Below are 15,007 nucleotides of genomic sequence, written 5' to 3'. Positions count from 1 at the left end.
AGCAACACCGGTTCTTGCAATAATGCATGGACAACTTTACCTTTGTCTGAATAATCTGCTGGGGAAAGTCACTCATGGCATTGGTCAGCCACCCTTCCAAACTCTTTGCAAAGTTTCGGATAGCTTGTGTCAAGGTGCCTGGAGAGAAAAAAATGACAATATAGTGAAAAAATATTTTACAATGTTCCTACTGTGGAAAACTTAACATATATCGGACTAGATTCATTTGAAATATACCTCTACTTCGATAGACAACAGAAGAGCTTTTCTTGGGAGGTATCAAAGAATGTACTGCCAGAAGCTTCTGGCATTCGAAATAAACTTAGGAACACGTGTAATAAGTTAAGTATCAAAACAGTAATGTGATTTGTTGAGCAGTACCGGAGGTGTTGGGGCAAGTGCAGGTGGGCATTGCCCCATTCATGAAGGCTAAAGGACTAAGGGCCATATGTAGATAATTCCTATCTACCGATTCCTAAATATCAAATTTTACCGATTCGGTATTTATGAATCAGTAAATAGAATGTAGGTAAACATTCTGTAATTTTTACTGATTCGTTAATATTCGTTATTACCGATTCGGTATTTACCGAATCGGTAATATGGAATACCTTCCCATTCATTCCTATGGGCCTGGAGGCCCATAGGTATGAATGGGAAGCCATTCACTATTACCGATTCGGTATATACCGAATCGGTAATAGGGGGAGCATATTCAAGGGTGGCAGGGTGTCACATTGACACCCTGTTGCACCCCTGAATCGTGCAAGTGTGCACATGTGGCGCACATACATGCCCTAAGGGCATGTATGTCTGCCACATGGCACCTTGAAAAAGCAAATTATTGCTTTTTTAAAAGGTATTCGGTATTTACCACAAACTTGTAGTTGGTGGTAAATATCGAATCCTGAATGCAAAAATGCGCTCACTTGAGTGCCTCCTACATACCTTTTAAGGATTCGGTATTTTACAGATTCCTTAAAATAAGGAATCGGTAAATTACAGAATCCTTAAAACCTGCCTCCTACATTAGAAAGGGCTAAATACCGGTCGGTAACGGGAAAATTGCCGATTTTCGGCCGTTACCGACCGGTATTTACCTACCTACATATGGCCCTAAGATCCCTCAGTTGTGCAACATGGGAGTTTTCACGATGAAAGGAACATGCATTTAATCCTGATGCTCACCATGGGCCTCATGTAGGTAAATAAAAATTACCGATTCTTAAATACCGAACCGTACCGAATCGGTATTTAAGAATCGGTAAGTTATATGTAGGTAAAAATTCGGTAATAATTACCGAATCTGTAACATTCGGTAATCAAGAATCGGAATGTACCGAATCGGTAAATACCGAATCGGTATTTACCGATTCGGGAAAAAAAAAAAATCACATGACTGGATGAAACAGCCAATCCTGTGCAACCACACCCCACCCAACCAGGAAGTGGCCACACCCAGGCAGGTGCACACAATTAACAGACTCTGGAGAGGCTTGGAGTGCAGAGGAGAGGCAGGGAGCCAGTGCCTGTTTGTGCAGCAAAAAAACCATCATGTCGACGCAGAGGACAGTGAGAGATGGAGGGGAAAGGAGGAGGAAGATGAAATTCAGCCCCAAGGAACTCCAGGTGCTGGTGGAGGAGGTGGTGAAGCAGCACCAGAAGCTGTTTGGGAGGCAGTCCCTGCAAGTGCCTGAGGCTGAAAAGCGCAATATTTGGCTGGCCATCCAGGCGCAGGTCAATGCTGTGGGAGTGACCCACAGGGACATAGAGGTCCTAAAAAAGCGCTGGTAAGACCTGAGGATTGTAACCAAGAGGAAGATGGGGGAAATCCAGAAGGAGGCCAGCCAGACTGGTGGTGGAACCAACAGGGCACCTGCCCTCACCGAACTTGAGGAGCTGGTGGGGGCCACAATCGAGAATGAGAGCGTTGTAGGCCTTGGGGATGCTGATAGCTCTGCCAGAGCCGCCACCCAACAAGGTAAGACGAATGCACAGCAATGTAGCTCCCCCTACCCCTATCCCACATCCCCCATTGTGAAATGAGTATCCCACTCCAGTCCATGTGTTAGTGCAGACAGGCAATGCATTCTGGGAGATTTAGTCAGGGAAACCCCAACCATGAAGTAAATGGCACAGGACAACAAGGCATGTTACACACATTAGCCAAAAGCAGGCAGAGGACAAATTGAGAGTGTAACATGATTTAATTGTGATGCTTGCAATGCAGCCCTTCAGGTACACTGAGCCGATGTTGCATTTCTGTCCACAGATGTGACATCGCGCAGGACAGGACATGCTGCAGGAGAGAGGGCACACCGGCCACACAGATCAGCTCTGGCCAGCACAAGTTCAGCCCAGGGAGCAGTGCCACAGGCAGCCGCACCACTAACACAGGCAGCCTCGCCTCAACCAGAGCCAGCCTCACCTCAACCAGAGCCAGCATCACCTCACCCAGAGCCGGCATCACCTCACCCAGAGCCAGCATCGCCACTCATGTTTGAGTCACCGGCCACATCACCGCCTGCATGTGTGAGAATGAGGAGGCGTGCTGCCGCCAGGCTGCGAGCCTTAGACACCTCGTCTGACGACAGCAGGGGCCCTGATCAAATTACTATGCCCCAGGATGGGAGCCATGCCACTGTGCCCTACACCTCACAGGCAGAACAGACGGGTACAAGAGGGCGCCGCAGGTCGCGTGTCCAGAGTCCACCAGCAAACATTGACAGCCATGGTGTCTTCTCGGGGCTCGAGGGCCAAATGTTAAAACAACAGCGCCTGCAAACAAAGGCAGTCATGTCAGTCCAGAGGCATATGCGGTGCATGAAATCTACAGTAGTCAACATGGACAATAACATCAGCACAATGGCAGCGGGCATTCGGGACATGTCCCAGTCAATCCAGCAGTTGTGCAGCAAATTAGATGCTGACATAGATGCACGGCGCCGGGAACGGCAGAGGAGGGACACTAACACCAGGGCACTCAACCGTCTGGCAACTGCCACTTCTCTACTCTGCCGGCGCTCTGTGTCGATGCAGGAGGGCCTGACACACTGCTGCAGCGACGTGTTTCGGAGGATGGTGCAGGTGACAAGTGCACTAGAGGTGCTATTAACAAGTCAGGCGGCGACAACTGCTGCAGGGGATGCTGCGGAGAGCATCGACTCCAGCAGCAGGAGCAGCATCACACCCCCCGTCCCAGAAGCACGCAGGAGCAGCAGGCGGCTTGGGGTTGGCAGTAGTGAGGATGCTCAATCCGTGCCATCCCACACTGCAGCGCGTATGCGCAAACAATGATGCAGCCCTGCGTAGCCAATTCCCAATGGGTGACGTAACCCTGGACTTACTCCTTGTAAATATGCTATGTTGCCAGATTGGCATGATCTTGTTTTCATGGCGTAGTGCCGCATTAAAACTACGTCATGACATACCACAACTGGCTGTGTCCCCTTACTTACTCAGAAATAGTTGCATGTGATCTCTGCCTGTCTCTCTCTCCCATCTATTGCAGTTGGCACTCCAGCTGCGTTGCCCTCTGGCTGGCCTGACTCTTCCTCGTTGTCCTCAAAATCTGTTAGTTCCAGCTCTGTTCCACTCTTCGTGGCAAGGTTGTGCAGCATTGCACAAGTGGCAATGATCTTGCAGCAGTTGATCGGTGTGTACTGGCGTGCGCCTCCGCTCTTGTGGAGGCAGCGGAACCTGCTTTTCAGTAGTCCAAACGTGCGCTCCACCACATTGCGTGTAGATTTATGTGCCACGTTATATCGTCTCTCACTCTGGGTTGATGGGTGTAGGTAGGGAGTGAGGATGAATGACCGGCAGGCATATGCACTGTCGCCTAGGTGAGTAAAAGGGAACCATCAGTCACATGCCTCTATACACTATGATTTGCAGGTTTCATGGGGCGTCACTGTTACTTACCTAGCAGGTATCCCTCTCCAAATTCTCCGGCAATCAGTCGTGTGTAGATCCCACTGTTCTGGAAGATGTAAGAGTCGTGGGTGCTCCCAGGAAACTTCGCTACAATATCAGTGATGATGTTCCCTGCATCACAGATAACCTGCACATTGATGGAGTGGGTGGACTTTCTGTTCCTGTAGATGTGCTCAGTGTCAGCTGGTGGGCAGATTGGGATGTGTGTGCCATCAATACAGCCAATGACATGGGGGAACTGTGCCATGTGATAAAAGTCAGTTTTAGTTTTCTGCAGTTCAGCCTGTGTGTTTGGGAAGCTGATGTAGTGGTGCATTCTCTGCATCATGGCATCCAGGAACTTCCTGAAGAAACGGGACAGGCAACTCTGGGATACACCGCCCACCGCAGCTATCACCCCCTGGTAACTGCCAGATGCCAGTAGATGTAGGCTGCAGAGCACCTGCACATGTGGTGGTATAGCATGCGCCCTTCTTGTTGGCTGGTCCAGGAGTGGGTGCAGGTCCCTTATCAGGTCCATGATGGTTTGGGGGTGTAGCCTGTACCTTTCATGTATCTCTGCATCAGTCAGTTGGAAGAGTGTGATGCGCTGTCTGTAGATGCGTTCCTCCCGTCTCCAAATCCTCAGACCTGCTGCCTGTAGACGTAGGTGCCTTGCAATGACATACAGAGCGGCCATGTTGTCCACGCTGTTGCATTTTGGGATTGCTTATATGGTCTGTTGATGGTTACCACCTGCTTTCACTCAGTGTTAATTACCGACTCTTAATTACCGAATTTCATGGATTTCTTAATTACCGATTTTTCCTACATGTCATTTTCAGTTTTACCACTTCATATTTACCACTTCATATTTACCGAATCGGTAAATATGTATTCGGTAAATATAAATCGGTATTTTAGAATTCGGTAATTATGAATCGGTATTTACCGCTTCATATTTACCGAAAACTTGTTTTTGGCCTCCTACATCTCACTTGTCTAAATACCGGTCGGTAACGGCATATTTACCGAAAATCGGCCGTTACCGACCGGTATTTGGCTACCTACATGAGGCCATGTGTATTATTGAAATCATTCAAACATACAGTGCCACAAACATCCTGGCTCAATAGCAATTTCAGACATTGAATATTGAGGATCTCTTAGAAAACCTAATACCAGGATACAACAATTTGTCTTTATAAATCTAGTTCAAATTCAAATCCAGCACTACAAAAAGCCTTAGCAGTCATCGCCTACTCAGGTCACAATATTGAAGCTTCGGTTTTCGGTAAGACATGAACTCAATGGTTTCAGAATGGGCAGCAGTCATAGGTGGTGTGTTTTGATGAGAAGGACTGAATAGGGGGTCAGATCAATACATTTCCAGTTCTAGGGAATTTAAAGGGGATAATATGTCTAAAAGGAAGAAATAAATGTACTTTGTTATACTAGTTAATCATTGGAAAACCTTTGCTAATGTAAACAATAAAATAGAACACTCAATTTAAAAAAAAAAAATGACCATTGAATCACAACAACAATTTCTATTAAAGTTCATTTTATCAAAGTGCCAGTTTTGGAGTCAGTTAATGTAGTTTGCACACAATAAGGTTGTCTAGTCAATATAGTCCCTGATGGGGAAAAGAAAACTTGTCGGAAAACGACATTTGGAATAGTCAAAGCAGCAGCATGTACCTAAAATAAAGGAAAATAAATACCACATTTTGAAGATAGGCCTTACTACTTTTGGACATGGACTTCTATTACAACTGATCCTAAGGACTTAGAGAAGGGTGTTTTGTTCACTTCTTAGTTACAACCAGCTTGGAATCCCTGAAACAGGGAGTCCCAGCTTGTCCACTTTGGTTTTCTAACTAGCTGATAAAGCAAAAAGCCAGAACCCAAAATCTTTTAGCCTCCTTAGAAGTGTCATTGACTTAGCTCTTGCTCGTTTATACACTTAGCAACATTATGGTATAAAATGCTTGGCTTATTATGAAGCTTGACCCAAGGGGCCAGTAAGGGCTCTGACACTAGGTGAGTGGCCTAGTTTCCAAAAGATTCTGTTACATGCCAGTCTCTTGAACTGTTATGCTAGACCTTGTGGACCCTTCCGTTGTGGGTCATTGGGAGGTCTGGAATTAAATGTAACAAAAATATTTGATTCAGAGGAATCCAGAAAGCAGGATATTTGTCTGGTTGTCAGATTAAGTATTTCTGAAATTAAAAGAAATGTTAGTGCTTAGAAGACAGTGTGCCCTCTGAAGAATAAACTTTAATAATTTGTCCACAAAGTAGAACCAAGTACCAGATGTCTTGGTCTGTAGCAGCTGTTCATGCCTCAGGTTACCGGAGGCTATAGTCTGTATTGACAAAGGCTTCTGTAAATTATGTTTTGAGAAGAGTGAGGCTTCAGTCATTCGTCTAGGTTCAGAAACGTTATCTGAGCCGGTCTCAAAAACGATGTTGCATAATAGAAAATGTTCTTTGGGTTGAATTCAAGCTAAAGGGAAGGACTGGGAAGCAATACTGCTGACAGCGAAGGCTTTTCTATGTTTGTCAACTGTTAGGTTCACATCATGTAAGTTTAGAGCACACACAAAGTTGGATTCTTGGAAGCCGCCAATAATTTCCAACAGTGCATGATTGCAGTGGTGAGCTGGCTTGACAACAATATTATGAAATTCAGCTCAGACAAGGCAGTAGTTTTGGTAGTATCCAGTTCTAAATCTGATTATATTACCACCTTGTCTATGGCCACTTGAATTAGGAGACACCCTAGTACCTGCTGCCTCTGTCCATAATCTTGGATTTTATTGTGATGCCAACTTATCTTTGGCAAGCCAAGTAAGCCAGCTACCTATTATTGAGACAGTTATATAAGATTCTACCATATTTGCTAGCAAAGACATGTGCCTTGGTAGTTCAGGTGACTATATTAAGTCACATTGATTATTGAAACTCATACCTTGGAACTTTCCAAACCCTGTTTAGGTGATTACAAAGAAAACAAAATAACGCAAACAAACTTGCTTTGCAAAGACCTCACAAAGAGTATTCTTAACAAGGTCATGTTCCTTTTTTTTTTTTTTTTTTTTTTTTTTTTTAGCTTTCCACCCACCTTGGACCAGTCTATATCCAACATAAATATGAACAATTCCATCCAACTCATGAGTTAAGATCAGCCACCTTCATATTCAGTGTACCTCAGTAAAACAAACTAGGTGTTCTCTGTGATGGTAGCCAAAACATGGAACGCTTTGCCAAATAATTTAAGATTATAAACTAGATTTTGACCTTCTGTAAGGGACTAAAACCTAGCTTTACCCTCTCTAGCAGCTTGAAACTGGTTAGCTGAACTAGAGTGCTTGCTCTTTTCCACGTGTAGTTTTTAGCGCCAAACCAGCTGTTGGGTAAAAGAGCACTATATTACCCTAGATGAAGGTTCTTTTTATGTATTTTGATGAATGTGAAGGAATATTTCTGCCAAATACGTTTTACAGTATATCCAGCAGGTAGACAGAAATGTTAATGCTTATGAATATTAAAAAAGATCCAATGAGAAACCAACAGAATGGCGGCAAGTTTATACTGGGCCCTTAAATTGTTTCACGAGAAAGATCGAAGCAATCTCAGGCACCTCCTACCCAAGTTCCTATTCTCTTGTGTCTTGGTAGAACTCAAGCAAGACAGGTTATCTCACTTGGAGCGTCCTCCAGCAATGGAATGGCACTGCCAGAGACCAGCACTGTTCCTCAAAGTGCAACAATTAGCTACTGAGCCCCTTTCCACAAAGCGCAGGTCTGCTGGTGACTGAAAACTATCAAATAATATTGGTCTGTATTCCACAAGTCATCTTGGAGCAAAGACTAGCCCAGATTCATGAGGCAGCATTAAGGGCCCGCTGCAAGCCTTAAGGGGAATGTATGTAGAGTTGTGCAAGACTAGGCCACCCTCTGGTCGGTGTTATCCTAGTCGGGAACACTGATGTTAAACTGCCTAAACAAACCATTTCTACCATGCCTTCTTGTTCTCAAGTTTCAGCTCGAAAATGTGAGATTACCTCTCTGATTGCATGTCTTTACACTACATACTCTCAAGTTGTTTCCATGGGAAAAACCCTTGTGCCCATACCATCCTTTCAAGTGTCTTCCTCCAACGCAGTCCCAACTTGTGTACTTCCAACTTCTATCTGCTCTTCACTATACATGCACCGTTCCCACACACATTAGATCTACTCTGCTTTCAGCCTCAACTGTCCTTTTACTGGAGACCACTACCCTTCATGCTCATTTCACTTCTCAAATGGCCAATCTGTGTCCTGGCCTGGTCAATGTATTACAGTTCTGTGTACCATCACACTGCCTTTGCATCCCCTCTGTTGCTAACTATACAACACCGCATTTCAGCCCCCTTCACTAGTGCGACTTTTACCCCTCCTTTCCCTGTACTTGTGATTTGCTTAAAGCGTGCCTAGACACAAGCTCTGCTTAAAATGACTATCTGTGTCTTCATGATTTTGTCTCTCTCTGGATTGCCTCCATTCCTGCATCTACCAAACATCAGACTTCAACTGAACTCTGTATCACCAATTGAAACCAGTTGGCCTCTGCCTGCTTGGTTTTAGGGCTTTATTCTTCAGTTAACGTACTTAAACTTTATAAATTCCTGCCCTAGTTTCACCCCTAATGCTAAATCCATAGTACTCTGTAGGGCTAGGTTCTGATGAACAAGTTACTTACCTTCGGTAACGCTTTTTCTGGTGGATACAGTATCTGCCTGTGGATTCCTCCCCTTGTGAATATCCCCTGCGCCAGCAACATTCGGAAACTTTTGTAGCAGTCCACGCCAATGAGGTCGAAGACGACGTCACAGAGACACGGCTCCGCTCGCGACTCCGCTGACGTCACCGGCTCCATAAGAAGACCTAGTCGGCGTGATGACATCAGTTCTGCCCTTTTTTCCGTGCCTTCGAGGCACACGGACGGACTGACAGCAATATATACACAGTATACACAGTACATAATATATAAAGCAACACACACAGTGTGGAGAATAAGTAGAAAGGCAAAAGAAATAACACAATGCCTTTGACAGTAACAAAACACATTTTGAAACACCATTAATAGAATTGCAGGTATAGAAGGATGGACAACGGGGAGGCGGGTGGGTCAGTGAGGAATCCACAGGCAGATACTGTATCCACCAGAAAAAGCATTACCGAAGGTAAGTAACTTGTTCTTCTGATGGATACATCTGCCAGTGGATTCCTCACCTTGTGAATAGATTCCCACAGCAGTCCCCACTCCCGGAGGAGGGTGTCCACCCTTCTATACCAGAAAGTCCTGAAGGACGGAACAAGCAAAGTGTCCGTCCCTCCTCACCTCGGTGTCCAAGCAATAATGTTTTGCGAAGGTGTGGAGGGAGGCCCAAGTTGCCGCCCTACAAATGTCCTCCACAGGAACGCCCCTAGACAAAGCAGAAGTGGAAGACTTTGCTCTAGTGGAATGAGCCCTTAAACCCTCTGGAGGTTCCTTACCAGCCAAAGAGTACCATATCTTGATGCACAAGACAATCCATCTGGAAAGGGTGCGCTTGTGCACCGCTCGACCTTTCCTGCAGCCAACAAAGCCCACGAAGAGCTGGTCATCAACTCTGAAGTCTTTAGTCCTGTCCAGATAGAAGCTCACCGCCCTCTTAGGGTCCAAGCGGTGAAGTCTCTCCTCCTCCTTGGGTGAGGGGGGAGGATAGAAGGTAGGAAGGGTAATGGACTGCCCCAGATGGAAGGGAGTTACCACCTTAGGCAGAAATGCAGCCCTGGTCCTGAGTACCATTCTTTCAGCATGAATGGTCAAGAACGGGGTTTTGAACTTAGAGCTTGAAGCTCACTTACCCTCCTTGCCAAGATGATTGCAATGAGAAAAACAGTCTTAAAAGACAACAGTCTCAAGGGACACTTGTGTAAGGGCTCGAAGGGAGAACCCATAAGGTAAGTCAAGACAAGGTTTAAGTTCCATTGAGGCACAATAAAGGGAGTAGGAGGAAACCTGTTTGTGAGGCCCTTAAGAAAACGAAGAACAATAGGTGATTTGAATAATGACGGCTGATCCGGCAAGCAAAGGAAAGCCGACAAAGCCGGTAAGTATCCTTTTACAGTAGCCACAGCAAAGCCTTGCTGAGCAAGAGAAAGGGCAAACTGCAGAATGTCAGATAAACGAGCCTTCAAAGGATCAATTGACTTCTCCCCACACCAGCGAACACATTTAGACCACCTATAGGAATAGATAGATTTGGTGGAATGACATCTGGCAGACAAAATTACATCTACCACATCAGATGGGAGAGAAAAAGAGTTCAGGTTGCCCCGTTCAATCTCCAGGCATGAAGGTGTAAGCTCTGGAGGTGGGGGTGTAGAACCTGCCCCTCCGATTGCGAGAGGTGGTCTGCCCTGAGAGGGAGACGGAGCAGAGGGCACGAGGAGAGGTGGAGAAGATCTGAATACCACACCCTTCTTGGCCAATCCGGGGCGATCAATATGACTTGGGCCCGGTCTTGGCGAATCTTCCTCAGAACCCGAGGAATCAAGGGTATGGGAGGAAACGCGTAAAGGAGTCGTGAGCTCCAACTCAACTGAAACGCGTCCCCCAACGCTCCCTGCATCTGATACTGGAGACTGCAGAATGACAGGCAGTGAGCATTCTCGTGAGTGGCGAACAGGTCCACCCGAGGAGTCCCCCACATCCGAAAGACGTGACGAACCACCTCCAGATGGAGCCTCCACTCGTGGTCGGCGGAGAACTGCCGACTGAGGCTGTCTGCACGCACGTTCAGCACCCCGGCCAGATGATTTGCCATCAGACAAATCTGATGGTCCTGAGCCCAGGACCATAGACGCAGGGCCTCTCTGCAGAGACAAAGAGACCCCACTCCTCCCTGCTTGTTGACATACCACATCGCGGCAGTATTGTCCGTCAGGACTTGAACAGACTGACCGCGAAGGGAAGGGAGGAAAGCCGTGAGTGCTAAACGAATCGCCCGCAATTCCAGAAGGTTGATGTGAAGCAACCTTTCCTCTGGAGACCAAAGACCCTTGATCTCCAGATCCCCCAGATGCGCACCCCACCCTAAAGTGGATGCATCCGTTATCACTGTGGCCACCGATGGAGGTAGATGGAAGGGCTTTCCTTGGGACAGATTGCCCTCCACGCTCCACCAAGACAGATCCGCTGCAGCTTTTCTGGAGACCCTCACAGACTCCCTGAGATCTCCTTTGTGCTGATACCACTGCCTGCGGAGGCACCACTGGAGCGCCCTAATGTGCCAGCGTGCATGGTTGACCAACAGAATGCAGGAAGCAAACAGACCGAGCAGGCGAAGGACCTTCAGGACTGGAACGACCGCTCCATTGCAAAATAAAGGAATCATTTCCTGTATGTCGAGAATCCTTTGAGGAGGAGGGAATGCTCAACACACAGTAGCGTCCAGTACCGCACCTATGAACAGGTTGCGCTGAGAGGGCACCAAGTGAGATTTGGGCACGTTTATCGAGAAACCCAATTTGAACAACAGCTGAGTTGTATCCTGCAGATGATGTAGCACCTTCTCTGGCGACTCCGCTTTGATCAGCCAGTCGTCCAGATAGGGGAAAACAGAAATCCCCGACCTTCTGAGATGGGCTGCCACCACTGCCATCACCTTCGTGAAGACTCGGGGTGCAGTAGTAAGACCAAACGGAAGGACCGCAAACTGATAATGTTGCAATCCTACCGTAAACCGGAGATACTTCCTGTGCGACTTCAGGATGGGGATGTGGAAATACGCATCCTGAAAGTCGATCGACACCATCCAGTCCTCCTGATTCAGCGCTTGAAGAACCTGCGCAAGGTTGAGCATCTTGAACTTCTCTTGCTTCAGATAAAGATTCAAGATCCTGAGGTCCAATATCGGACGCAATCTGCCGTCCTTTTTCGGAATCAGGAAATACCGGGAGTAGCATCCCGACCCCTCTCCTGCTCTGGAACCACCTCTATCGCACCTTTCTGTAGTAACTTCAGGACTTCCTCCTGTAGGAGAAGACAATGGTTCTCTGAGCAAGCCCCTTGACAAGGAGGGTAATTTGGAGGGAATTCCCGAAAGGGAGGGGCGTACCCATTTTCTAAAAGAAATCTAGAACCCAAAGATCTGCAGTTACAGATTCCCAATCTTGTAGAAAATGGGTAAGCCGGCCCCCCACAGGACCAACATGATCCAGAATGGCGGATCTAGTGCTGCTTTGCGGTGGAAGGAGGGGCTGAAGAGGAAGAGGATGAGAGTTGACGGCCACGTGAGCGACCCCTGATTCTACCTCTGTATCCTTTAGACAAAGAGCCTTGCTGCTGCTGTTGGGTCTGCCTGTAGGAACGAAAGGTTGCCCTTCCGAAACCTCTGTACCTTTTAAATGAGCCCCTTGACTGGGATTGAAGGCCCAGAGACTTAGCCGTAGCCTTGCTTTCCTTAAAACGTTCAAGAGCAGCATCTGCCTTTTTGCCAAATAAACCAGATCCATCAAATGGCAAGTCCAACAGAGTCGACTGTACATCCGGGTTAAAACTCAGAAGACTTCAGCCACGCACCCCTCCTGGTGGCAACAGAAGACCCCATGACCCTTGCTACTGAATCCGCCGTGTCCAGCCCACTTTGGATCACCTGGCGTGCTGCTGCCTGGGCATCCGTCAAGATCTCATTAAAACAAACCCTATCCTCCTCAGATAGTTTTTGTGCCAGTTTCTTAGCAGAGTCCATGAGCGCATGAACATAGCGTCCCAAAAGGCAAGTGGCATTTGTTGATTTTAGTGCCATGCTGGCCGATGAAGACCTTTTTGGCCGACTGGTCCAGCTTTTTAGCCTCTCTGTCCCCCGGAACCGGAGGTAAAGCACCCTTGGATTTTCCTGAACAAGCCGCCTGAATCACCAGGCTCTCAGGCGATGGATGCGATGTCAAGAACTCAGGGTCCCCTGGAGCTGCCCTATACCTCCTAGCAACCGTCTTAGAGACTGCGGGAGCAGAAAAAGGCTTACGCCACACCTCCAACACAGGGTCAATAATGGCCTCATTAAAGGGCAACAACGGCTCCGAAACTGCAGTAGGAGAATGCAACACTTCAGTCAGAATGTTTGATTTGAACTCAGTAGTTGGCAACTGAAGATCCAGCAGTTCTGCCGCCTTCCTGATGACTGCATGGTATGGAGCCACATCCTTCGAGGGTTCATCGGAAGGTGGAGTAATTTCCCACTCAGGAGACAAATCCAGTCCACTAGCCTCTTTAAGCTCCTCAAACACCTCGTCAGACTCCACCAGCTCTCCTTCTTCTGCTTGTTCCAGAAGGTACCTTCGCTCATCAACCACTCTCTGAGCCTCCCTTCTGGACCGAATCCGTACAAGCGGTGTCGGCGGCGCTGTGTTGGAATCTGCCGGCGTCGAACGTGGATCCGCAGGAGCAGCCGGCGTCGAACGAGGTCGAGCCGGCGCCAGTGAAGAAGGAAGCGGCGTCGATGTCCTCGGCGCCGGTAGATGCCAAGACGGCGTCGCCGGAAAAAATGGCATGAAAGGGGCCTGCGGATAGACTTGCAGCACCCCCAAATTAAATGCCATTGGACCCATCGGACCCGCAGGTGCACCAGTGGTGTACATGGCTCTCGAAAATACCCCGTACATAGCATTTAAATAATGCGAGGGGTCGTGACCTGGTCCAGGGAACGCAGGGTACTGGTCAGGCATCACCGGACTCGGGCCAACCGGCGCCGACGATGGAATAAGCGGCGTCGCAGGCTCACCCGGTACTTGAAGTTCCTCAACCAGGGCCGGAGCCGGAGATGAAACCGGAGCCGGAGATGGAACCGGAGCCGGAGATGGAACCGGCGTCGAAGATGGAACCGGAGCCGGAGAAGTAGCCGGAGCCGGTGAAGCCACTGGAGAAGAAGGACCAGGAGGCGAATCCGGAAAGGGTGAAGGAGACACAGAGTCCTTTTGACGTAGAGTTGGTGACTTCGACTTCGGAGCCAAACTCTTGTCCGAGTGATGTCGAGAAGAATGCCTCCTCTTCTTCTTGTGCTTCTTGGATCGTGAAGCATGCCCCGAAGTCTACTTCGACGCCGACCTCGATCGTGACCTCAACCTCGTCCTCGACTTCTTCCTCCCTTCTCATCCTAGCGATGAAGAGTTTCGCCTCCCTTTCTTTTAGAGCCTTGGAGCTCATCTTGCGACAGCAAGAACCACCATCAACATCGTGGTCAGATGACAAGCACCACATACAGTCGTCATGTGGATCCGTGATCGACATGTGTTTGCCACATTCACGACAGGGCTTGAAGCCCGACTTCTTTGTCGTTATCTTCTTCAAAAGAGAAACAGAGAAACCCAGAAAAACACAAAGTAACAGTAAAGCTACCAACAGCGATTCCCGAAATCCGTTGGCGTCGACGGCGCGGAAAAAAGGGAACTTACGTCATCACACCGACGACGTCTTCTTATGGAGCCGGTGACGTCAGCGGAGTCGCGAGCAGAGCCGTGTCTCTGTGACGTCGTCTTCGACCTCATCGGCGTGGACTTCTACAAAAGTTACCGAATGTTGCTGGCACAGGGGATATTCACAAGGTGAGGAATCCACTGGCAGATGTATCCATCAGAAATTTTTTGTAAATAGGAAAACAGCACGTGCAGTGCGTTTGTGGAGACAGTGTATATGGGAGGGTACACAGCAACAACCTGGATCCTTTGGCAGAGCTAAAGAGCACCTGTGTCTGCTGTGCATTTCTAGACCTAGTCACTGGCACCCTCATCAAAATCGTGATTATGTAATGCCATACCCTGCAAGGCACCAGCCAACACGGACAAGCCAAGTTAGGGTCAATATTCTATTAGAATGAATTAGGTTATTTGTCAAGTTAGGCACCCTGGATCTGTATGTACTCGACTAAATTTTCCTTTTGTCAATTTAAGTGCCAATGTCATTTAACACAAGATTTCTCGCCACTCAAAATAGTTTAAGGTCTACTTGGAGGAATAGGTTTGAGATAACAAAAAAACAAAAAACACATCGTACTTCAGGAT

General features: G+C 47.7%; 1 protein-coding gene across 3 annotated transcripts in view; it reads right to left on the bottom strand.

Moving 5' to 3' along the window:
• The window catches only part of RFX2 (regulatory factor X2), a 182,818-nt gene that overhangs the window by 67,404 nt on the left and 100,407 nt on the right, over nucleotides 1-15,007 (bottom strand). For all 3 annotated transcript variants that reach the window (XM_085636800.1, XM_085636802.1, XM_085636801.1), the window contains one exon: nucleotides 41-138. In XM_085636800.1, the coding sequence (XP_085492926.1) occupies nucleotides 41-138 (98 nt within the window). The remainder of the gene's footprint in view (nucleotides 1-40; nucleotides 139-15,007) is intronic.

Source organism: Triturus cristatus, chromosome 12 (genome assembly GCF_964204655.1).
Source record: "Triturus cristatus chromosome 12, aTriCri1.1, whole genome shotgun sequence".
NCBI lineage: Eukaryota > Metazoa > Chordata > Amphibia > Caudata > Salamandridae > Triturus > Triturus cristatus.
Note: the sequence above shows the minus strand (reverse complement) of the source record. Positions and strands in the feature narration are given on the sequence as shown.